We start from the raw sequence: 25,987 nt of genomic DNA, 5'->3' as shown, positions 1-25,987 counted from the left end.
TTTTTTTTAAATCTAAAGGTCATACGATTTTTCTTCTTATGTTCATAGTCACGAGGTGTCCTTATCTAAACAGTGATCTATTGTTCTGATTCTTAGACCCACAGGTTTTTTTTCTTAACTTCATTTTAACAGAACTGTTTCTCATCTTCCTTGATTGTGTGAAAAGTATTTTTTAACAGGAAAAAAAATCTCTAATGGGCTTTCTAAAAATCTTCTTAAACTGAGTTCACTATGGAATATATTATGCAAATAAGTCACTTTCTCTTAGGTTATGACATATCTTCCTTGAAAAGAGATCACGGCATTGGAGAAATCCTCGCTGCTTATCTTTTCCTTGCAGTGCAACTTCAACAAAGAGATATAGATGGCACTTTAAAGGCTTCAGAAATCAATTTAGTCCATGAATCCATTTAGTTTAGATGTTAATGAAACTTGGTGGGTTTAAAAATAATGAATACTTAATAAGACATAAATTGAAAGCCATAAACACTGTCGGCAATAATACAATGAAGTTAATAAGTCTTAGCCTCCTCCTGCCTACCTCCCCCTCCCCAGACAGAGTGACACTAGGAGTTGTGGTGATGCTCACAGAAGTTTGCCAGCTCCCCCATTGGCTGAAACATAAATGTGCCTTTGAAAACCTTAGTACAGTTGGGAACTGAGCTCTGGCAGATAAAGTCTGCTATCACACTGTGTTCAGTAGCTACAGAAGGCAACGACTCTTTCTAGCTCCGTATCTTCCAGAGATTTGTGTAACAAACTCGGTTTCCTGTCGTTGAAGGCAGGAAACAGCATGAAGTACTTCATGCCTTTAAACAAGAAAGAAAAAGACATTTTGGTCGACAACACTCTCTGCTCTGGGTTTAAAGAGGGGCTTTATTTAATGATCAGGAGTGAGCATGTGATTATATGAGCTCAGAGGCTGAGACCATACAAATGGCTTCGGGTTGGGAGTTAAGCCTTTCGTTTCCTCTTCAAGAATATAGGCACCAGGTCGAGCCGTTGTGCTTGGTTCCTCTTTAGCTTTGTGGCTATGTCTTAACCACGATCCATGACTCTATCTTTCCCTCTTTACCCTCTGAATTAATTACTCTGTCTTTGAGTTAACACAGTGCACTCCTCTTTTAAGTTCAGAATCCCTCCTCTCTGCCATCACACCCAATAGGATGATCCGTTTCACATCTTGGGAGATGGCTTGTTTAACCTCACAGAAGTCAGTCCCCTAGCTAAAATAAATTGTGGCATGATTCTGCAAACAGCCAAGTATGAGATTGTCTCCATCCCAATTCTGTAGTGGGCTCTTTCTTGGCAATAAAGTGGAACGCGATTTCATATATCAGCTGGGGGAGTGTTAAATGGATGGCTAGCTCTCTGCTGGCAATCAATACATGCTAATACATAGTAAACAAATGGCTTTCTATGGGTTGGGCAAGCGTGGTGATTCTGCAGATAAAGGGGATAAAAGGTTGCTCCTGGGGCTTGTCTGAGAAAACGTATTTGGGGCTCATGTAGGTTACTTCCCAGGTGGGCAAGAGTAACATTTCATCATCCTGAGAATTATTGCTGTTAAAAATGATCTTTTTTTTTTTTATTTGTGCGTTTGTGTGCATGTTCCGAAGGAAGGGGAGCAACCTGAAAGAGTCCAACCAATCGCTTCATCTACCTTGATCCATTCCGACCTGACTTCGGTTTATGGCACCGTGGTACTGAACAGGACTGTTGTATTCTTGGGGACTGGAGATGGCCAGTTACTTAAGGTTGGTTTCTCTGTGCCTTCTTCAATGTCGATCCATTTTGTGCTTTTTTAATTTTTGTATTTCATTTTTTATTGCTTGTGGGTTATATACCAGACTGCTTTGTGAACTGCTCAGAGACCCCCAGAAATGGCCTGAAAGAAATTTCTGGAAATCTAGATGTAATAACCTCCCTAACCATGTCTGGAAGTACAAGCCCCCTTGCTTCCTGGGAACCTGCCAAGATAGTTCCCTTCCTTACTCAGAAGCTGCCGGGTGAGGTACATGGGGGTCTGGCCCCAACCCCTGTCTCTGCTCACCTTCCTGAGGCTTTTAACCTTTCAGTTCTAGCTCCTTTATAATGGAAATACACAAAGCACCTGATTTCTCACAACTTCAAAGAAATGAGAGATTATAGGGCTGAAAAGAAGGAAAAAACAGGTGTTCCTTCCCCCCAGCCCACTTGCCACCCACAGAGGGGCTTTGTTTTCTGCCCTTTATACCCACACACACCACCGAGAGGTTAGGGATCTAAAACCCTCTGAGACTCCCCTCGACTTTTATCTCTGAGGACTATTTTTTTCCACTGGGTGGTTCCACCATAGGTCAAGTTGAGATTTTTATTCACTTGGGGGAGGGGCAGTGAGGAGGAGAAAAACTCAGAGATACCACGTGACTTGTCTGAAATGATGTAGCAGTAAACTTACCAGTTTCTTCAGTAAGCCTTTATCGTGCACCTCCTGCGGCCTCCAGCAGCATTCGTGGTTGGGAACTGCACTGTTCTGTCACCCTAGGCCGATACTCCTTTGCCTCTCTGTAGCCAGTTTACTGTCAGCTCCAATTCAAAACTAATACTAACAGATTTGTCTTCTCAGCTGATCTCTCACGGATAACTAGCTGTGTGACTTGAGGTGAATCCCCAAACCTCTCTGAGCCTCCATTTCCTCATCTGTAAGACGAGACTGTACTAGACAGCCGAGGAGACCCTTCCCTTCTGATGGTCTCTAATTCTGTCTTCTGTGCACGTATCCCTCACTCTAGCCAAACCTCCTTGCTTGCTGTTCTCCAAATGTGCACTGTGCAGTGCTGCTCCCATGCCTGTGTCCACACTGTAACCCCTTCCTGGATTGCTCTCTTTTTCCCTCCGCTGTACTGAATCTTGTATATCTATGCTTTGGCTCAGCTCAAACTCCACCTCCTCTCTGAGGCCTCCTAAGCTTGGTGTGATCACGTTTCTCCCTCATCTCCTGAAATACTCATTATCTGTACCACTCTTTCAGCTCATTACAAATGTCTTGCTTTGATGCCTAACCTTTTCACTTGTGTTTGTCCTGCCTTCCCAACTTGATTTTAAGCTTCTGGAGAAGGGGGCCAGAAATTCCCACAGCCTGATACAACACTGAGTGCCTGGTAGACACTTGATATAATCTGTTCTCTTTGGAGGAAACCCAGTAACATATGGGAGGGGGGTTGTTTGTATACACATTCTTTTAAAATATACATTGATCATCTTTCCTGTTGTGTTAGCTTTATTTCCTGGGGAAAGGTAAATACTCGTCAGTCACTGTATACAAGTTGCTTAGGGCCATGAGGCAACATCCTTAGCTACACCAACCTAGTCAGGCTGATTGGACCCATTAGCCCGGCAGAAGAAGTTTCTATCAATCCTTACTGGGTCTCCTCACCAATCATGTCTTTGGATTTGGGATATTTTTGATGAGTGTTTTTGACAAGAACAGTGTTTCCCCCAAGCTGAGCCAACCAAACTGTTAGATGGTAAATTGGAGGTGAGGGAACACTTGGCTATAAATAGTCTCCCGTAGGACGGGCTGGTCTTGCCTGTCCTGTTTGTTCACCCCGGCGGTTCATGTGCAGCTGGCCGGTGTTTCGCGACGTTGTGGTACCCGAGGGTGGAACTGAGCTGCAGCATCAAGATGCTGAGGAAGAGGTGTCTGACCCAAGCCTCACTTTCCTCGGCGTCTGTGTGGGCTACCCCATTAAGGGCCATATCTGTGGCCTTGTTTTTAGGCTTCCAGTGGCAAGGGCAAGTTGGTTGGTTGGTTGGTTGGTGACTGCTAACATTTATACTGTGCTTCCCATGTGCCAGTCACTCTACATGTTAGCTAATTCAGCCCTCTCCTCACCTCAGTGAGGTAGGTACACTATTCTCAGTTTATAGATAAGGGGCCTGTGGCCCAGAGAAGTTGGATGATTTGTCCAGTGTACACATGGCAGAGTGGGGATTTGAACCTGGGATGACCTGAGGCTGCACTAAGATGCCACCTCAGAGACTCCACTAAACCTTTGTAACCTCTACCCCAGGCATGGCAACCGCTCCCTGAGGGTTGTCTGGGAGGGGAGCAGGAAGCATGCTGATAGGGATCCATGGGGGAGGGGGACCAGTGCTCCTGGGAGTGGTCAGGGTTCTTAGAAGCTTAGGGAAGAATCCCAGCTTGAGAAGAAGGAAGACCATCTAACTGAGGGAATACCTCTGTGGTATGGTAACTTCCTGAGAATTAAACTCCTTCAGGAAGGATTCCTCCCTCGGGAGGAGGCTGTGAGGAAAGAATGTGAGCTGAGGTGGCCCCACCAGGCTCCCTAGGGCAGCCCAGTGATTCCCAAGACTCCCCCATATACCCTGTGTATGGACTCTTGGCTGCAGCCCCTGAAAACAGCAAGAGTCCTAAGGACCCGGGATTGTGTAGGTGATTTGGAAGGCACAGATAATCTCCAGATCCCTTTATTCATAAACTTCAAGCTTGTCCTTGGCCAGACTTGTCACCGGAACTGTTGGAAAAGATGAACATTGATAGACACAAGCTTGGCTTCTTAAGCCACAGAGTGGAGGTACTAATGAGCAGAGAAAAACAAAACCCAACCCAAGGCAGCCTGCGGGAGGAGAAGAAAGGGCTTGGATCACCCACAGCCTGACTCATCAGTTTCCCCAGTGATCAAGCACTGATGGCATTTTGACAGACGCCAGGCACTGTAGTATATGCCTGGTTGGATGAGAGGCAGGAAACAGCAGTTGGGGGCCAATTGGTGTTTTTTCTTTTCTCACCAACACACACACACACACACACACACACACACACACACCCGATTTCTTAAATTTCTGAAAACCTCATCGATTGTAGTTTGATGCAATTTTAAATATCATGTTATGGAAATAATTTTTTCTCATTGTAAAAGTAACACATGCTCATGGAGAAAGTTGCAAAGCAGTGGGGTATGAGGGGAAAGCAAAGAAAAAAATACCCCTAGTTTTCTTAGGTAGAGGCAAGTGCTGTCAGCATTTTAGAGTCTTTTTCTTAAGTAATTGAGGTCAGATTCTACCCAAGTTTGTGTCCTTTCTTCTTCAGTTAATGAGGGAAAATGCTTATATTAAACTGTTTTGGCAAACCATTTGTAAACAGTGTTTTTAAATAGCTATATCATGTTCTGTTATGTGGAAACATTTGGAGCTTAAGCTGAGATATTGAACCACTTCCACAGTGTCTATAAAGACATGCACTCTTCTGAGTAATGTGGCACTACCTCAGAAGGTAAGATTTTATTGATGATAAGTGGAAAAACTTAAGACTTCACAACATGGCTTTAGGGCTCTCCTTCTCCTGCCTTTTTTCTTAAGACTCTTTGTAAGATTTTAGAAAAACTGAAGGAATTTAGAACTAAAAATGTCCTTTGGGAGTATCTAATCTTCCTCTTTATTATTGACGTTCAATCCTGATGGTTGTGAGACGGATTGTGTCCAGTCACTCTCTTCCCGGTTATTTCCTCATTTTACTTCCTTTCTGAAAATGATTGCATGCTGTACTTTTTCAGTTGTCAGCGTCCCTATGGAGATCAGCTGAAAAAGTATAGCCATGCTGAACTCAGCTTTTGGGAATCCATCTCTCAGTGTTGCATGGTCAGGACGCTGCACTGTGTCCGCATTCTTAGAAACATGTGCCAGATCTTTCTCCAGTTTGTGGTACAGACTATCCTGTAATATGGATTCTTTTGAGCTGACTTGGTCGCATACAGAAAATTGTCCTTATTTCAAAGGCAGAGTTGAATATTTCGAGCTTTTCCAGGTAATTAAAGTAATAACAGAATATGCATAAAATTTGAAATTTGTAACTTTATGCATGCCCATTAACCTTTCTTGTAAGCATAAAAGGTAAGAAGGCAGTGGGTGAGGAATAATAACAGCTAATATTTCTGAGCTCTTACCATGTGCCAGGCATTAGAACTAGTGTCTGTGTAGGTTAACCAGGTTAATACTATTACCATCCCTACTTTATCAATGAAAAAACCTAAGGCTCTGAGAGGTTAGGTAACTTGCTCAAGGTGATTTGAACTGAAGCAACCAATCTCCCATACAAACTGCACTGATGATTCAAATGTATTCTATAGAGCTTGGTAGAGTTTGTACAACTATTTTTTAATATTTATTTTCTAACATTGGAGTATCCGGGTGAGGTTTCATGAAAAGGGACTCTGGCTTCTGTGGTTTTAGTTTGTTCCTATTTGGGGACAGCCTGCTGACAGCCCAGCTGAGTGCAGACTTCTGTATTAGACGGTGGCAGACCCCTCTCTGTTAGGGCTGCAAGTAGTTTCTGGGAGCCTCTGAACCCGCTTTGGGTTCAGGAACCCCCTGTTTTTCCTTTAGAGCAAAGGCTGTGAATCTGTGTTCAAGCCGGTGTTTATAATGGCTCCCGCAGGAGGCAGCTCGGGTGGGGTCTCCCCAGCATCTCTAGGACTAAAGTAGGAGTTTGGATGCAGGACCCATGTCATGTCCTTTCCCCGTGTCCCACAGAGAATCACCACCATGCTTAGAGCTAGGGCTGGCTGCTTCTGCAGCTGTCAAAACTCTATTACTAGTAGATTTCATTTATCCAAACCATGGAACAAAATTCAGCTCGTTTCCCAGAAAATTCTTCCTGCTTCCAAGCAGAAGACCAACTGTGTAACACTTGAAGAGTCTGTCTTGACTCTGGTTTTTCAAGTTTTGAGTGAAAATAAGAGAAAACAAATCTTTTAGAAGGCCAAGCTCTATTTATACTCCCACAGAATGTTCAAATAAGGAAAAGGAGGCCATGAGGAACCCAGAACAGGACTTGGGGCCGGAAGTGGGGGTGGGGAGATGGCTGAGCTGAGGTGACAGATCAAACAGTAAAAACAGTGGGAGCTGTCAACTTGGAAGTGGGCTCCTTGGTTGGCTGTTTAGAATGTCATGTTCAAGTTCACCCACATCTCATTCATTCCAGTGTGTGAGTACACAGGGATTCCCCAGTTCAGGACAAATACGCTCGTGTAATCTACAAATCTAGAACTTGTGGTTCAGACTGTATGTTTAAGTAGACTGGAAGCGAGAGAGGATTGCCTTAATCTTTATATTTCATCTGTGTTATTACTCCTACCTAGTGAAGCACAGTAAACGCTGTTGGATAATTACCTTGCTTTCTCGTGTGTGTTTGTGTGTGTGTGTGTACATGTATGTGTGTATTTTAAGCCTCAGTCTCCTTTGCAGCATTTCTTAGAAACTGTTTATAGAAAAAAAAATAGGTGAGAGGATTGGCTTGTTTACCTTTAAATGGTTAGCCTCACAGAATGAGGCATAGGAAAAGAGATTTGGTTTAAAATATTTTAGCATTTTGAAACCCATGGCTTTTCCATGTCATAGTAATAGTAAAGAAAAAAGAAACAGTGTTTTGTTTAATTTTTCTCCCCCTCATTTTCCTTACCATGCTATCTTTCCTGTGGATGGTGTTGTACTTGTAATGCAGTGAACTGTGTGGTGTGGAAATCTCACATACATTTCAGCACCGTAGTTGGGAAGGTTTTTTTTGTTTTTGGTATGCAGTGAAAATCCCAAGGCTAGTTAATAGTCTGCCATGAGGCTTCAGGAAGATGTCAACAGAAACAATATGTTGACATGAACTGAAATTCTCCATTGGGGAAATTTGTTTTCTACACAGGCTTCAGCTGGAAAAAAATCTAAACAGCCCTACAAAATCTTGCATGCTAATAGAGTAACTTTTTTTCATTTAATAAATATTTATTGGGCGTCTTTTATGTGCCCGGCACTGTTCTGGGTGCTGAGGATACAAAGGTGAACAAAATAGACAATATCCTTGCTCCTATGGTGAGAAGAAAACAGAAAACAGGTAAATGGATTAGTCAATGATGAAGTCATTTCCCATGGTAATAAGTGCTATGAAGAAAATAGAGTAATGGGTAGAGAGTGACAGTGGGGTACTGTGAATAGGTGACCAAGGAAGGCTTCTCAGAGGAGGTGACGTTTGAGACTCTAAGGATGAAGGAGTATGTAAGAATATACATGGCAGAGGCTCAGGTTGACTTCAGATTAAATCTATATTAAGGTCGTATCCTGGAAGCAATAGATAAAAATCCACCTCATGCCCAAGGAGTGTGTATGAGTTGGATGTGTTTTATCTTATGCAAAATGCAACCCATTTCAGGTTTCTGTGACTCATTGTTACTTCCTGCATCACTTCACTAATCGCGTCTTTTTCCGAGGCTGCTCAGCTCTATCTTGCTGGCTTTCTTTTCTGTGTTGATGTTGACCTGACTTTTTGCAATTAGAAGATTTGTGTTCTGTCGGTGCCCCCTGTGCTGGGTGGGGCTGTGGGGTTGAACATGGATGGGGTGAGAGGTGATATTAATAGAAATCTTGAGAAGAAAGAGAGTTTTCTCTCTCCTGTTCTGTTGTCACCTGAGAGAGATGAGGACCACAGTGAAGCAGAGACCCCAGTCCCTCCGTGTAGCATGTTTCTTTAAAATTAAAAATGGGATGAAAATGGAAGCTTCCTCAGAGCTATGGAGATCATTCTCTCCATAATCTAGCAAAAAGAAAAACTATTTGATCTACTCATCCTCAAACAGTTAAAAATTTAAAATTGTATCTATTTATTTTTTAAGATATATCTTGACATTGTTCAAAACTCAAAAGAACCAAGAAAAAACACAGTGAAAGTCACACATTCCTGACTTCTGGGGCAACCCAATGATATCAGTTTCTTGGGTATCTATCTAGAAATATTTTATGTATGACTGCAAGCAAAAGGGGAGAGAGAATATTTCCCTCCTTTTGTTACATATGTTATATATGTGTATTTAATATAACATGTTAAACATAACATATAATACATAAAGAGCTTCCTAATTCTTTTTATTGCCAAATAGTATTCCATTGTTTGCACTGTAGTTTACTTAACCAGTTCCCTATTGTTGAACATTTAAGTTGTTTCAGTCTTTTGTTGATGCTGCAGTGACTATCCATTACATTTATCACTTTACATACATATGAGGGGCTGTGGGCCCGAAGGGTATGTGCTTTATAATTTTGATGGATAATGTGAAATTACCTTCCAGAGAAGTCTCACTCCCACAATCAATGAAGCATACCTGTTTAAACCTAGCATCTGTATCTATCAGGACAAGCTTCTGTGTTGGCCACTCCAAGTAGCTTGTTGAGAAAACTGGTAGGCAAATCCCGGCACATGGTACACTTTGGTAATGTAAAGGGGGAAAAAAGCAAGCAAGAAAGGCTTCCCTGCCATAATTCAGAGTTCTAGAGAGAATATTGATGCCTCATCTCCAAGGTATCAAGTAAATAAATCTGTATTGCCCCAAACAAGATCTTCCCTGTTTGCATCCACCCTGCTCCCAAAGTAAATAAAATAAGCTCTAATAACAACTGCAGTGCAGCTCCTAACTCACTTAAAATGGATGAGTGGTGGTGTTTTGTAAACTATGTTTTTATTTACTTTTTAATTTTAAAGCAAATCCAAGATACCATGTCATTTCACCCCTACATATTTCATTAGGTGTCTCTCGAAAATGATGGTCATTTTCTTAAATAACCATAGCACAGGTATCCCTGCTAACATAATTGTCAGTAATTCTTTAGAATTAGCCAGTATCATGTCCAAACAATATCTAGAATGTGGCAGATACACATAGTGGATGCTCAGTAGATGTTTTTTGACTAAAGATGAGTGAAACTCAAGTATGTCTAATTTCAAAGCCGCACTTACTTATATTTTATATACAAACACATACCTACTCATTGAGGCCTGTTAAGTTATCCTGGTTACTTTAAAACGCAAAACCACGTAGAATTATATGGAAGAATCAGAATAACCCATGCAAATATCTATTGTGACTTGCTTTAGTTTTTTTTTTTACATATACATACATATATATTTTATTTTCAGATTCTTTTCCATTATATGTTATTACAAGAAATTAAGTATAGTTCCCTGTGCTGTGTAGTAGGTTTGTTTTAAGGTAACTCGGCATAGCACTAATGAAGCTGTCACTTGCAGCTTCTTTCTCGTAAGGACAGACATGGTCAGGAATTGTGGACAATGGGCTTCCACATATGAGATACTGCCCCAGCACCAAAGAGTGGCTCTGTGTGTGTGTGTGTGTGTGCGCGCGCGTGTGCACATCAGTTGTGCACGCGCACAACTTTTCCCCCGACGAAAGCAGAAATACCAAGCTTGTTATTACCAGTCTTGTTGAAGGCTGAGGCATGAGTGGATGATTAAGGAACATGGTACCTTAGCCAGTATATGTAGTGAGGAAGAAAGGATGTAGTTTAAGGATTAAGCAGTAAGTTTTGCCACCCTGCTATTCAAAGTATTTAATAGAAATTGTGCTTCTCTTTTGAAAAAAAAAATAGGTTATTCTTGGTGAGAATTTGACTTCAAATTGTCCAGAGGTCATCTATGAAATTAAAGAAGAAACACCTGTTTTCTATAAACTCGTTCCTCATCCTGAGAAGAATATCTACATCTATCTAACAGCCGGGAAAGAGGTAGGTAGAAATACTAGTTACTGTTTCTGACTTCTGAATAAAAATTGTTTAATTGATGTCATTATCTAGTAGTGAAGCTTTTACTTTGAACTACTGAGTTTAAATGCTGCTGCAGGCTTCAAGAAGACCCGCAGTGGTTCATAGGTATCGAATTAAAAACCTTACTGTCAGTAAGTAAGAAGTATTTTCTATTTAGACAATTTTATTATTGGCTATATTTCCAATGCCAAGTTATTCAGAGAAGGGTGTGCTTGCAAATGGGTGCATAATCAGCAAGGTAACTGAATTTACACATTTATTGTGTGGGCATTGAACGGTTAGATGCATTTATGAATATGCCCAATGGGATTGGCTTTGGAATTTGGGGTTAATATCAGGCCACAGTCTCATACACATTCATGAACCAGGAAATATATGGCACTCACCCTCCCTCTCTTAATTTATCTAGCTGTTTCAGCTTTTCTCCTTGCTTCTGCTTACTGAAATAAAAAGGATAACTTTTTACGTTTTCTTCATTTTTCCAAAGTGCTTTCACTGTGGCGTAGGGGAGGGAAACTAATTTTTATTGAGTCCCTACAGACTGTGTGCTAGTTACTACTCTAAGTATGGTCTCTCTAGATGCATAGAGTTGTACACACACAGACGTACATACACATGCCCCAAAATGTAAACAATGTTAATGAAATATGTTATGATGGAGATGAAAATTATCCTTTTTTTTACATATAGAGAATCTAGGACTTAGACAGGGGCAATATCTTGTTCTAGGATATATATATATAGGGTGGGCCTTGTCAGGGCTAGGACTTAAATTATACCCTGATCTTAAAGCCCATGATAAATGGGGTCACATCCCAAATCTGTGAAAACCAGATGGGCCATTCTGGCACGATGGTTTTGACCCAGAACCATTGAACATACAAAGTGCAAGGAAGATCACTGAGACTAACATAATTATATAATGGATGTAGCAGGGGCCCTTGGCCCAACCCCATTTTCCGTTCTTTTCCTCTCAATCATTCTAAGAAGAATAGCAATATTAGAGCTGCAGAGAAGGTGTACCAGCGCTTTTTAGTTTCTGGTATTCCTCAAAAGGCCATGTTGCCCTTAGCATGTTGAACAATCACTTACTCAGAATGACCGCATTGAGGTGCCTAGTGGATCCTATATAGCTTTGTAAACCAGTTGTTCACCACACAGAACCTTTTTGCCCAGCTTGCTTCAACATTTAAACACGGTCTATTATATTGCTTCCCCAGGGTTCCCATATTTGAAAAAATTTTGTCTACTCAACAAACTGTATTTATTAAGTAACAATTCCCATTCTCAGGCTTTATTTATCAAGGGCATCTCAAAATGGCCTTGCCGAGAACTGACTGTGCTACCACACGGAGCTGATAAAATTCCAGCTCAAAGCAAAGACACTTTCAGCCTTGCTTAGTCTGTGCATGTTTTTCCAAACAGCTTTTTGGAACATTGCAAATAGCTCATAAATCCTCATTAGTACCATTCCCAGAACCCAAGACTGAAGGCTGAGAACCACGGTGAGAGTTCTGATCGCTGATAGGTCCTCACTTTCTGAAGAAAAAAATTTCTAGTCTGGTCATTCAAAACCTGACGTCCAGGGGAGTTTTCAGCTGGTCATCAAAGCTGGTTATTCTTACCTTGTTCACTTAGATTTGCTGCTAGAGAGTCTGTTGTAAGACTCTGGTTCTCTGGTTAAGCCAGTATAAACCAGAGAGGCAAAAATCTAAGGAGGGTTCTTTCCTAGCCTTGTGGGGAGATAGTACCAGCCAAACTAAAATGCCCTGGTACAGCCATAGAATACCTGGTCATTGAAAACAACCATATGGAGATACATGCTTTGCTGTGGAATAGTCCCTATAATGTGTTAAGTTAGAGACGTACATCCAATGAAGTAATTATGGTGTCCTTTCTTTCACATGGTTATGTGTTCGGGTGTTTAAATATAATGTAGAGTAGTTCTCAGGGAATATTCTGGATACTCATTTTCCAGTAAATGTTCTGAGCAAAAGTGGTCCTGGGAACAGATGTTACATACTATACCCCTCCTAGAGTATCGTAATACTCAGCATATTTGAAGGCTTTCAGAAGCCTTGTGCTAAGGAACCCTGGTTTGCTTCCTCCATGTGAGGTTTCACATGCTTGTTGGACCGTGGAACATTTTTCTCACGTGGTAGCAATAGCCAGCATTTATTGAGCATTTATTTGCCGGGCAATGTTTGTAATAACCCCGTGAAGTCAGCAGCACATCACCATTTCACAGGTGAGAAAACAGGGTTGGAGAGATTATGTGACCTTTGTGAAAATCCCCCAGAGTTAAAAAGATGTTCTGTGAGCTACAGGGAAATGTCCACATTCTGGTTAATTTTGGCTCAGCCTGGTGGTCTGCCTGTGGCATCTGTCAGCCACATGGAGAACTGTGAAATGATGGGCAAGATTATCCTCCACGAGGTCCATTTAGAGGGAAAGGGACTTCTCAGAATAGCCCGTTTTTCTCACAAACCACTTGTTAGAACTCTCCATTTCTCTAATCATTTTAAGAAGCTCTCATACTTTGCAGCAGGTACAACTCCCTGGCTTAATGAGTTCCACAGGTTTTCTGACTACCTGCTGTGGGATTTTGCCTACAAAAAATATGCCGTGTGAGGCTCAGGTCCTCCCTGCCTCCCCCTGCCTTGCTTGGAGGCTCTGCCTGCCTGTCTGCCTCAAGAACCTGGGTCTGTCCAGTACAGGCACCCGCTCAGGGGGCTGCTGTTTCCTGACAATGGAAAGAGACAGCTCTAGGGGCTGGGGATGATTGGAAAACAACCCCCATTTAATTTCAACTCTGGAAGTTGAAACTGGCAGGAGTGTGAGCAAGTGAGCTGGGAGCTGACCTTACCCCTGAGGTGTGGGAGGGCGGTCCTCATTGACATGTCAAGTGCTGACCTCATGCTGACACTGCCAGGTCATAGCCTGTTGCTTTCCCCAGATGCTCATCTCCAAGGTGCCATTGTCAACTATACAAAAACCAGCTGACCTGATTCCATGATCCTAAGAAATCACTATTAGCAGATCAGAAACCTGAACATGTATCAGAATCACTGTAGCGAAAGCTTTTAAAAATACAGATTCCTAGGCCCCGCCTCAGACCCATACAGCCAGAGTCTTAGTGGCAGGACTCTGGTGATCTGCACTTTTAAAAGCTCCCTAGATGATTCCAATAAACTGCTTCATATCCTAGAACTTTTGAACTGCTGCCCAATGTCATGACACAGATGTTCAGGGTTTGAGTTAATAAATGTCTCTTTGTGGCCCTTCATCAGGTAAGGTGTTGTAGTTTTTTCTAGTGTTGCTTATAATTCCGTCTGAACTGCCGTCATCTTTATTTTTAGGTGAGGAGAATTCGTGTTGCCAACTGCAGTAAACATGAATCCTGTTTGGAGTGTTTAGCAGCGGCAGACCCTTACTGCGGTTGGTGCCATTCGCTGCAAAGGTATTTCCTGAGTTTTTTCTCACCAACTCAGTTTCGAAACAGTGTCATGTGGTGGCACACTTGTTGCCCTACTTTAAGGGTCTGTTCCTGTGACCTGGGGGAATCGATCTCTGCACCCACTAAAATACCTTTGTGTAATCCGAATTAATTCTCAGAGATGTTCCCAGCTGTGTCGGTGCTACTGGATCATTTGATCTGGACCCCTGAGGGGTCCCCAGCATGAGGGGAGAGGCAGGGGAGTCTGAGGAGGGAGATAAGCTGGAGCTGTCAATTTTGCTTTTACTTTCTATGGAGTTCTCCAAGACTGGAGAGAGAGGCAAAAGGTTCTCCCTCAGAGGAGATAAAAGAAGAGGAATGTTTGAAAATTTTCAAATGAATCCTCATGATGTCACGTATTCGGCTGGCTTCGCGGAAGCCTGATTATTGATGAGGTGGTCTCCTGATGCGCCGTACAGCTGTGCACAGGCCTGATGTGCAGTCACAGTCTCCGGGCAGAATCTGCCCGGCCTGGGCTTGAATTATGATGTTCACGATCCATCTAGGCTCAGGGCGCCTTGTAGCTGCTTCCTCGCCATGGCAGCTCCCAGCGTCGCTGGGACCGGCCTGGTTGGATTCGCTGTTGCCATGGCAACCCAGTACTCGGGCTGTCGCTACAGAAGCAAAGAAGAGAGAGCCCGAGCTGCAGCTCAGGCAGGAGGGGAAAAAAAACAAAACAAACCATAACAGTGTTTGTCAGTTTGGTGGTTTCAGTTTTTAAAGGTGGAAAAGGATAAGAAAGAGTAGAGCAGGTGCAGAGAAGCTGAAGGCTGAACAACGGGCCGCTTGGGGAAAGGGAAGAAGACTGGGAAGGGGATTGGGGGGCCTCGGGGGGAGAAAGGCAAGAGCAACGAAGGGAGGGGGATATAGAGTAAGCAAGAGGCTCAGGACACAAACTGAAATATGGGGATGTAATTAATTAAGAGTTCACGAAAGAAATCGGAAGCTGAGATGCGGCAAGACGCATAATTGCCCTTGCCTTTTGCTGAGCTTCCTTACCGGGCTGTTGCCGTCAGAATCACTGGCAGACAAAAGAAGCAAGGCCAGGAAGCTTCTCATGAATAATTGTAATTGGGTAGGAACGTTTTCTTCTTGTCGCTTGCCCAAGACTAGAGTTTAAGAAATTAACTGGTTGTGAAAGCACTGCTTCGCCACACACCCACTAAGCAGTTTTGCCATAATCTCTCTGATCTGTTCCATTCAGGTGGGTTCTCTGTCTATATTTGTAGAACCCCATGCAGGAGTTAATTCAGTGACTGATGGTGGTGGTGGTGGTGATTATTAAGCCCCCCATAGCTATGACTCCTGTATTGGCAAACACAGGTCTGGCGTTCTTAGGAGATGTCCAAGCTGGTGACATGAGTTGGGGGTTAGTAGTGTTTAGATGGCACGTAATGAAGTCTTAAGATCAGATGAAGGAGGGAGCATAGATTGAGGGAAGAAGTTAGAGAACGGAGCACTGGGGAGGTGCAGTGTTTACGGGTCAGGGAGATGGAGAAGAAACAGAAAGGGGGAGAGAACAGCCAGAAAGGGAACAGAAAAAACTAAAGAATGTGGGAAAAAATGAGGAAGGGAGTGGTCCCTTGCCAGATGGTGCTGAGAGGTCAGGCAAGAGAGTCCAGATCCACTGGACTTAGCAAGTGGCAACTGGCGACCGTGACAAGGGCAGGAAGAGAAAATGAGACGAGGACAGAGCAGAGACAACTCTTTAGAGGAGCTTTGCTGAGAAAACAGAAAAACGGATCAGACATTGGAGGAGAAAGTGGAGTCCAGAGAGTTTGGGTTTCTTTTTTTTTTTTAATTAAAGATACATGAAATAATAGTGCCTTTTTTTGCTGTTGGGAAAGTTCCAGAAGAGATGGAGAAACTGATGATTCAGCAGAGAGAGTTATGAGGTGTTTTCTTTCAGCGGATGAAAGAAAATATGATCTCGTGTGCTGGGGGTGGGGGGCAGCCTCAGCCAGGAGCGGGGACGCGTCGTCCTTGGTCATGGAAGGGAAGGTAAAGACTATGGGCTCAGAAGAAAGTTGGTGGTAGAGGAATGTGCAGGGTCCTTTCACGGGGCTCATATCCTTCTCAGTAACTTAGGATGAGTTGAGAATGAGGTGAGGGAGGAAGCGAGAAGTGAGAAGGTATGAAATAAAAGAGAAGAGAGAATGGACCTGGGAAGTGGGGAATGATTGCCAGAGAGCATCAGGGCCCCCTTGAGTTCAGTGGTCTTGCTTTTGAAGTGAGAGCCGTATGCACATTTGGCTCTGTGGGTGTAAAGGTAGGGTAGGGAGAGTTACCTGAGCCAGAGCTGGGGCTTTGCCAGGAAGTACATCAAGAGGGGGAAGAGGGGCCCAGAGCCGAGAGTGCCTGTGAGGGATGGTGGATGATGTGGATATGAATACTTGTGACAGTGGACCCCGGGCTCTAAGCTGGAAGTGAGCTCTAAGGAGAGAAGTGAAGGATGTGAAAAGGTAGCCAGATCTATGCCCTGGAGGCTGTTTTGGGTTTAAGACTCGCTGGACCGGGGAACTGGAAAAGGGGATGTGGTTGGACTATGGGGAGCTTGAAATGAAGGTCATGGAGGGGGCGGGGTTATTGGTAATAAGGTTGGGGTGTGGTTGTGTAGCTGAGGTAGGATACAGGATAAGACCATTGGCGGAGAGGGTCAGGGCACTTAGGTGTCAGAGTATCAGACAGGTTAGTCGTCTGTGTGGAGATAGCTGTCACCAAGAAGGACAATGGGAACAATGTTGGGCAGAGTGAGGAACAAAATAGTCACAAAAAGACGACTTTCACATATGTTGGATGGTTTGTGGATGGTCGCAACAAGGAGGGGTCTGGGCTGGTGGCCTGATGGCATGAGCTTCAAAGCTGGGATAGAGGCAGTGGGGCAGGGCAGGCTTGGAAAGGATAGAAGAAGAATCATTTGATGAAGGAAGAGAAGTAGCCAGCCCTTGCATGGGCTGCGGGGAAGCAGTGTTCTCAGGGGAAGAGCCTGGTTGCAGTAAGAGCAGGGAGGTGGAGGGAACAGTCAGAAGTGGAGGACGTTAGGACTTTTGTTGATGAGGGGCTATGATAAAGGAATTCCAGTCTTTCATAAAAAGGCCACTCACTGCTTCCCCTGCCTCTGCTCTTGCTTCCTCACCGCTGCCCCAGTACTCTCCAAGAGGAGTGGTCTTTTTAAAATCACAACCAGATCATTTTATTCCCCAGTTTCAAAACCTCCACTGGCTTCCATGGTAGAATTCAGTCTGACTTCTGTATTCCCAGGGCCAGTCTACAGGGCGTCCCATTATCCAGCCCTTAGTTATTTCTTGGACCTCTCGTGTCACTCTCTCCTTCGTTCACTCAACCCCAGCCATGCTGGCTTTCGTTCTGACTTTAGAATATGCCAGACTTGTTCCTGCCTCAGGGGCTTTGCACTTGCTGTTTCCTCAGTCTAGAAAATTCTTCTCCAGATTTTTCCCTGGCTGGCTGTTTCTTGATCATCAGGTACCCAACTCTGATTACCCAGTCTGAAGTAGCCTCGCCTCACTCACAATGACATCATTGTTTTATTTCCTTCCTGGCCCCATCACTGTCTGAAATGATCTTATTTCTCTGCCTCTCCCTTGATTACAACGTAAGTTGCACGGGGACTTTGTCTTGTTCATTGCTGTATCCCCAGAATCTAGAACAGTGCCAAATGCGTAGTAGGTGCTCAAAAAATGCATGTTAAACTAACAGAGTTGATTGAGTGATTGGGAAACTCCCACTGGCAGGCTGAGACTTGTGTGTTAAGTATCATAAAACATTTCAATTTGTGGACTGATGGTCCTTCCCAGCCATATCAGATCACTTGGTTTCAAACTGGCTTGGTTCTGGTCTAAGATGAAATAAAACAGCCTCAGATCCATGACTCATGTCCCAGTACCATTCAAAATTAGGAATTCTAAAGGGGGATGTTTTCTTATAACTATAGAGCATCCCACTGTGTTTATTTTAAATGTCACAGATTTATTTAGAAAAATAATTTATTTTCTCTGTTGAGAAGGTTGAGCTTTCTTGCATACGTGTCTAGAAAGTGGATTTGTTGAGGGGGTAGGGCAAGAAAATGATCTTAACTTCCTTTTCATCAGATGTTAAGAATAGACATCCAGTATAAGCAGATAAAAAGCAATTAGATAAACAACGAGCGCTAAAAAGTCTAGTACTTTATTATTGGAACCTCGAATCCAACCTATGCTGAATTTGTCTGTGTGGGTGGAAAGTGAATTTTTGCAGGCTGAATATCTTGGGTTTGGATGCAGCTTCTCAGTTTCTCCCATATTGCAAAGCATAGCACATGTGTTCAGTTATGGATTTCCACAAAACTGGCAATCCTGAACCCATGAACGGGTGAGGTTCCAAAAGTTCATTTGCAAGTTTGGCACTCAGCATGCATTTTCTCATAGAAACGATGTCATAAATTAAAGACTGATTCCCAAGTCAGCCCACGAAATTCAGTTTATTTAATTTCAACAAATATTTGTTGAATATCTACCAGGAGCCCAATGTGGCAAGTGAGATGACTAGGTGACACTGAGAGAAATCAGATGCCATATTTGGACTTAAGGAATTCCCATGTCATCTAGGGAGACAGACGTGTCAGTGGCCAGTGTTCATTCATTCAGTCATACATCTGGTCAACAGGTATTTATCGAGCACCTACAATGTGCCGAACCCTATGCTAGGTGCTTGGGACACAGTTCTTTCTTGCCTACATGGAACTTGCAGTCTAGTGAGGGATAGAGATACTGTATGAGTCAGGTTTCTGCTCCAATAACAGTGTATTAACAGACACATTCTTAGTGGCTTACCAGAACAAAAATTTGTTTTTCTTGCTCATGGGTCAGCTCCAGCTGGGGTGGGAGGGTGCAGGCGGTGGGGGCACTTCATCAAGCTGCAGGTGGAGAGTTTGACTCAGGACAGCTTCACATGTCTCTCGTCCTGCATGTGTGCTTCTCAAGGTTGATAGCAGAAGGACAAGAGCCCAAGCTCATCTAGGCAGCACATTCAAAGCCGTGTTTGCCGATACCCTCTTGGCAAGCAAGCCACACAGCCAAGGCCAACATCAGTGGGGTAGAGAAATACTCCACCTCCTCTAATGGCAAAGTATATGGATGTGTAATTCTAGAACAGGAGAGACTGAAGAATTGGGAACAAAAACCCAGTCTACCTGAATAATTTAAGGAGCCACCAACCTACTAAATAAGCAAATAGAGAGTAATAAGGGTCAGCACAGAGGAAGTGGAGGATTCCACGGGGGCATGTAAAAAATATCTTACCAACAAATAACAAGTTTTTGTGAGGATGTGGAGAAAAGAACCCTTGTGCACTGATGGGAATGTAAATTGGTACAGTCACTATGGAAAACATTTTGGAGGTTCCTCAAAAAATTAAAAATAGAACTACTGTGCAATCTAGCAATTCTACTCCTGGGTCTTTTTCTGAAAAAAAAAAAAGCACTAATTTAAAAAGATCCATATCTCCCTGTGTTCATTGCAGCAACCTAAGTATCCATCAGTAGATGAATGGATAAAGATGTGGTGTGTAGGTGCAGTGAACTACTATTCAGCCATTTAAAAAAAATGAAATCTTGCCATTTGCAGCAACGTGGATGGATCTAGAGGGTATTATGCTAGTGAAATAGACAAAGACAAAATGAATGATTTCACTTATACGTAGAATCTAAAAAACAAAACAGATTAACAAAAATAACAAAACAGAAACAGAGTCATAGATACAGAGAACAAACAGGTGGTTGCCAGAGGGGAGGGTGTTGCGGGGGTGGGGGAAGGTGAAATAGGTGAGGGAGATTAAGAGGTACAAACTTCCAGTACAAAATAAATGAGTCATGGGGATGAAATATGCAGCATGGGGAATATAGTCAATAATACTGTAATAGCTTTGTATGGTGACAGATGGTAACCAGACTTGTGGTGATTGTTTTATAATGTATAGAAATATTAAATCACTATATCATGCACCTGGAATTAACATAGTGCTGTAGGTCCATTATACTTTAATAAAAAAAACTAACAGGCACAGTGAAAATGAATGAATGAGAACTGACATGAACTTAAAAGGTCAGAGAAGGCTTCCTGGAGGAAGGGGTATTTAAGCTGAACCTGAAGTGTGAGCAGATGTCGTCCAGGTAGAAAGGAGGTGGGGGAAGCTGGCTGGAGGAAAAGGCTGGTGTGCCAGGCCTGACTGGCAGTGTGGTTGGAGTATATGGTCTAGCTGAGCACAGTTGGTTAATGAGGGGGGTGTGGTAGGCAGGGGCAGGTGAGAATGGGTCTTGTAACCCATGTGAAAGGATTTGGATTTTGTTGGAAGGACTCAAGAAGCCATTCCAGGGCTTCAGTTAGATGACAGACTAGATCATTTGGGTGTTTTAGAACAAGCCGTCTGGTGCAAGCTTGACTAGAGAGGACACCACTGGAAGCTGACAGGTCACTTGGAAGGTGGTTGTAAACCAGCAAGAGACTGGGAACCGAATTAGAGAGATGATTGTGGCAATGGAAAGAAGTAGGTGGATTTAAGAGCTGCTTGGAAGATAGAATTGACAGGACTTAGTGATTAATTGGATCCCCCCTTGAGTTTGACACACTAAAAATAGGGCTATGAAATGAAAAATAAGTATCAAGGTGGCCACTGTTTTTCTGAAAGATGTATTCTTTCTCCATTGATCTAAGTCTTCACAAAGGATATAAAGAAATGATACCAAACATTCACTCGGTTCCTTTGGAGCCCAAAGAATGGGTACACAAGTCAGATGGAGAAAGACTTCCGAGAGATGGGCGGCTGAGTCTCAGAGGTGCAGCAGAGCGAGTTGTAACTCTTTTCCCAGCAGTGCAGGGGCTTTCCTGTTGTGATTACAGGGGAAGGAGTGCAGGTATCTGGCTTGGGTACCAGAGGGGCAGAGCAGGAATGTAGGAGGACTAGCCTGTTTGTGATGCCCATTAATGCAGGGGAATGACTTCCACATGGGCAGCAGGAGCGGTACAGCAAAGCCGGAGGAGTACAGGTCCTCGAGTCAGTGTACTCTTGGGATCAAGTACCGGCTTCTGTGTGACCTGCAAGTTTCTTAAAGTCTCTATGCCAAATTTCTTCTATAAAGCTGGGTTAGTAACGGTACCTCCCTTACAGGGTTACTGAGATAATTAAATCCGATAATGTGCATGTAGTCCTAGGCACAGTGCATGTTTGTAGTCAGCACTCATAATGTCAGCTATTATGATGGTGGAAGCCCAGACGGGGAGCCAGTGTTTGTAACCGAGGTTGGGAAAGGCTTCAGAGAGGAAGTGACATTAAAATTAGGTCTTGAAGCCTGAGTAGACTTTCACCAAGGCAAGGAGGGGATGGGAGGCAATTCAGGCAGCAGGACCAGTACAATAAGAGATCTTTGGAGGGAACAACAGATTGAATTATATCACTCCAGCACTGGCTCTAGAAGCAAGCAAATGGGAAGGCATTGGGAGGGACCAGGATGGGAAGGGCTCTGAGTCTGGACTTTATTAGTTGGTGCTGGGAATTTATTAAGGGGTTTTCAGCAGAGGGCTGACATGATCATATTTGTGTCTTAGAAAGATGATCCTGATGGCAGCGCAGCAGTTGAACTGCATTAACCCAAGCATTAGCTGTACCACATTTCCCTCTCCTACCTCCTCTAGGGTCACTGTCTTTGAGTATAATTTATAAAGAGTAAGTTTATCTCACATTTCTTGTGGCATCATCAACTTAGCAGCTGTTTCTCCAAATTTCACCTACCTTCCCACCCATCCCAACACCACCTCAGGGCTCCACTTGGCTTGGTCCCAGTCACGTAATGGAACCAGGGCGGGGTCCTCTTCAGAAAATGAGAAGGCCACACTCATCTGTATTGTCCCATCCTGGAATGCTCCACCCTACACAGAATCTGTACAGGGTGGGGACAAAGCCCCCAAACATACTAATTACAAGGTATCTATAGACTCCCCTTGATTATTTGTATAAATTTAACATTGGCTCATATTCTTCTAGATGTTTCTTCCACATGAACAGTTGGGAGACTTTCAGATAGCTCCTGGTAGCAGTTTTTAGGTCTCCATCTGCTAGTAGGCTGTTCTACACATGACACTGTGAACGAGATCTCTCAATTTGGTCTAATAACAGACTTTCTGAAAGGGTCGGGGTAACAGAAGGGGGTTTGAACACTGGAGAGAAAAATTGAAATCTAACTGCTAAACATATTCATCCCCAGTGCCCCCGAATTAAATGATTTGCTTATGGACACACCCAGTTCTTGCATTGTTCTCCCTTCTTGAGTCTGCCTTCCATCTCTCTCCCAAGAGACAGTCCTTCTGCACGCCTTGCCAGGGCCAGTCATCAACCCTAAGGCCTACTGGCTGTTACTGTCTGAGAACTTGACCAAGACAACCCATGGTACATAGTAACTATAGCCACATTCTTCTGAGACCTAAGTTACTGTGGTTCAGTCTGCCATCATGAGAGGCGGGCAGTGTGCAGCAAAGAAGGCCACTGAGGGCTTTTCAGGAGATGAATCCATCAGGATGTGCCTACCTATCCTTCAGAATGCAGTTATAGTGCCCCTTCCATAGGAAACCTGCCTGGTGCCCAGGCCCAGCCAAGAGACAGGGTCCACTTGTCTGGAGAATTTGTGTATCACACATCAGATGCCATGCCCCTGTGTGTTCCGTTTATTATTTTTTTAAATAGAGATACTGGAGATTGAACCTAGGACCTCTTACACACTAAGCATGTGCTCTACCACTGACTATACCCACACCCCAGCAATACCTACTTTTGAGACAAGAAAACAACCTAAGGTTTGTATATTCACTTCCTACTTAATAGCAAATTACCACAACTTTGGCGGCTTAAAACAGCATACATTCATTATCTTACAGTTCTAGAGGTCAGAAGTCTGCAGTGGGTTTCCCTGAGCTAAAACCAGAGTGTAGGAAGGGATATGTTCCTTCTAGAGGCTCCAGGGAGAATCCGTTTCCTTGTCTTTTCTAGTATTTGGAGGTAGCCTGCATTCCTTGGCTTGTGGCCTCTTCTTGTGTGTTCAAAGCCAGCAGTGTAACATCTTGATCTTTCTGGCTCGGAATTCTGTTTCTGGCATCACGTCTCTGTCTCTGACTGTGACCTTCCTGCCTCCTCTTGTTGGGATCCTTGTGATTACTTTGGACCCACACAGATAATCCAAGATAATCTCTCCATTTGGAGATCTTTAATCACATCTGCAAAGTCCTTCACACCATATAAGATAACATATTCCCAAGTCTCAGAATTGGGGCATGGATATCTTTGGGGAGACCATTAATCTGCTTACTACAAGCTGCACAAGTGGTAGAGTCAGGATTCAGATCTAGGCTTAGCTCTGACTCCCAAGCCAGTACCTTTACTGAACGCTGTAGTGAAAGGGAAGAGAAGCAAAAAAAAGAGACATCCCTCGTGGTGGGAGGAGAGGGGAGCACCTGGTCCAGATGGACCCTTCAGGGATGACTGGTTATATATAAGAAAGGTGATGGAATTTAGGGCCAACTTGATTTATAGAAACCCTTCCACTTTGAAAGTTTAAGCATCTACACATTCATTTAACAGACGTTTATTGAGCACCTAGGTTGTGTCGGACACTGTTCTAAACCCCAGGATTCTCTAGCAAGTGAACAGCACAGCCCCAAATCTTTGCCCTCGTAAAGGTCCTTATAGTGAGGTGTATATTTCCTGGACCTGCCATAACAAGCAGCTGTAAACTCAGTGGCTGAAAACAGTGCAAATGTATTCTTACTCAGTTCTGCAGGCTAGAAACCCTACCTTAAGGTGTCAGGAGGGCCATGCTCCCTCTGAAGTCTCGAGGGGAAAATCCTTCCTCTCCTCTTCCAGCCTTTTGTGGCTCCTAGTGTTTCTTGGCTTGTGGCAGCATCACTCTAGTCTCTGCCTCCATCTTTATGTGGCCTTTTCCTCTTTGTCCAGTCATTGAACCCCTTAAATCCAGGATGATTTCATTTCGAGATCCTGAACTAATTACATTGACAAAGACCCTATTTCCAAATATGATCACATTCTGAGGTTCTGGGTGGACATGAATTGGGGGAAGGGGACATTATTTAGTCCACTATGTGAGGGAAGATGGACAGTGTGAAAATAAGTAAGAAAATAGTGTGTCAAATCTAGTCACTCTTAGGAGGAAAAATAAAGCAGAGGAGGAGGGGTGCTGGCTGGCAGCAGGGGTTCAACCAGAGGGTCCTGGAAGCCCTCACTGAGAAGGGGGAATCTGAGCCAAAGCCCAAAGGAGCACACACTGCTTTGGGGGTGTCCCCTTTTGGAGGTTATGGCTGCATCTAGCTGAATGGCCAGGAGGGTGGTTTGAAATGGAAGACGGTCCTAATTCTACATCTGTCCCTCCTTTCCTTCCAGTCTGGGGTATGTCCTTGTGCTTGGAGTCTGTGCAGTGTTGCTTCTTCATGGTCCAGTGCGGCTCTAATGGCAGTGATGATGACAATAATGGGACTACGGGTGGCCTCTCCTTCTTGTGCAAGGACCCCATTGTGCTGACTAATTGTGTAGAAGCAAGTAGGACAAGTGTCTGTGGGGTGGAAGCAATGGGGAGCAAAGAGGAATATGTTGTTTGGGCCTTGGGGCATCACTCAATTTCCCTGGCGGAGGCTGTACCCATGCATCTGGGTTACCAAGGCTGCTGGAAGAGATTTGGGCCTTCTCACACTGGAGTAGGGTCTTGGGTGGACCTGAGTCCCCTGGCTCCTTCATTATTTTTGTCAGCTGTTAGAGGAGCTGTGAATAAATCCTACTTATTTCAGAGCAGCAGGTGGAGAGGGGTTGAAACTATGAAGGCGCCCAGGCACCCCGACAGTGGTTAGTGGCTGGCCCAGGGAGAATGCTCCCTGGACCCAGAAGCCAGTTTTGTTTGGTTGAGCTGGAAACTAAGGTCCTCAAACCTCAGCCTCCAAACTACTTACCTTCACATCTCTTTAATTGGTGCTGCCTGACTCGAATAGGTACCATTAGGAACACCCCTTTTAGTAAATATATGTTTTAATGGAATGGATCTTTTTTTTTATGACCTTACCTCAGGCAGCAGGCACTTTCAATTTCATAAGTATGTATCGATTGGCTTTTTAAAAACTCCTCAAATGTTTTCACTTGTCTTGGTGACCTGGTACTTGTCCTGTTCCCAGCAACTCCTCCGCATTCAAATGTGATGTTCAGATCTTCCTTGGAAGTCCTCCTGCCAATCTTTAGTGGTTTTGCTCTTGTAACGTTTTGTAACATTTGAGTGCTTGTTGGAGTGACCATTTCTGAAATGCCCTGCATGGGATTCAATATTGCTCTCATGAAGATGGGGTTGTTATCACTGCCACCTGCTTAATGGTGGGGAAACTGGGGTCCTAATAGGCTAAGGAATGTGTCCCAGGTTACACAGAGAATGTGAGAGAGAGCAGCTTGGAACCCAGATCTTTCTCACTCAGGAGGTGTCCTTTCCCCCATCTTTATTTCCATGCTACCTATTTTTGAAAATGCCTCCCTTAAATGCTTCGGTTGTGTTTGCATTTGGAAATTAAAACACTGACTTTTGCTGCACTCATCACCCACAAAAGAACCACTTGCAATGAAGGCTACAAATCCCTTTTGTGTGAGTGTTTCAGTCTGCAGATGTGTTTTATGTGTGCGAAATAACTCCAGGTTTCAAGACAAAGGCTGGTTTTCCACCATGCCGGTTAAACTAGCCAGCCCTGTGAACAAAAATCAGTGAAACAGCTTATGCCGGTATCATGGAGACATAGACAAGAATTTAGTCACTTGAAAATTTAATTCTTCATCCAGTTCAGCTAATGCTTGTTGAATACCAGC

The 25,987-nt window shown here is 43.7% G+C and overlaps 1 protein-coding gene across 2 annotated transcripts in view; it reads left to right on the top strand.

The window, feature by feature from the left end:
• The window catches only part of PLXNC1 (plexin C1), a 138,864-nt gene that overhangs the window by 19,222 nt on the left and 93,655 nt on the right, over window positions 1–25,987 (top strand). For both annotated transcript variants that reach the window (XM_006197949.3, XM_072973227.1), the window contains exons 2-4: window positions 1,620–1,757; window positions 10,429–10,563; window positions 13,962–14,062. In XM_006197949.3, coding sequence (XP_006198011.2) covers window positions 1,620–1,757; window positions 10,429–10,563; window positions 13,962–14,062 — 374 coding nt within the window. The remainder of the gene's footprint in view (window positions 1–1,619; window positions 1,758–10,428; window positions 10,564–13,961; window positions 14,063–25,987) is intronic.

The sequence above is a fragment of the Vicugna pacos genome, chromosome 12 (genome assembly GCF_048564905.1).
Source record: "Vicugna pacos chromosome 12, VicPac4, whole genome shotgun sequence".
Classification (NCBI taxonomy): domain Eukaryota; kingdom Metazoa; phylum Chordata; class Mammalia; order Artiodactyla; family Camelidae; genus Vicugna; species Vicugna pacos.
This window is presented reverse-complemented; position numbering and strand designations above follow the sequence as displayed.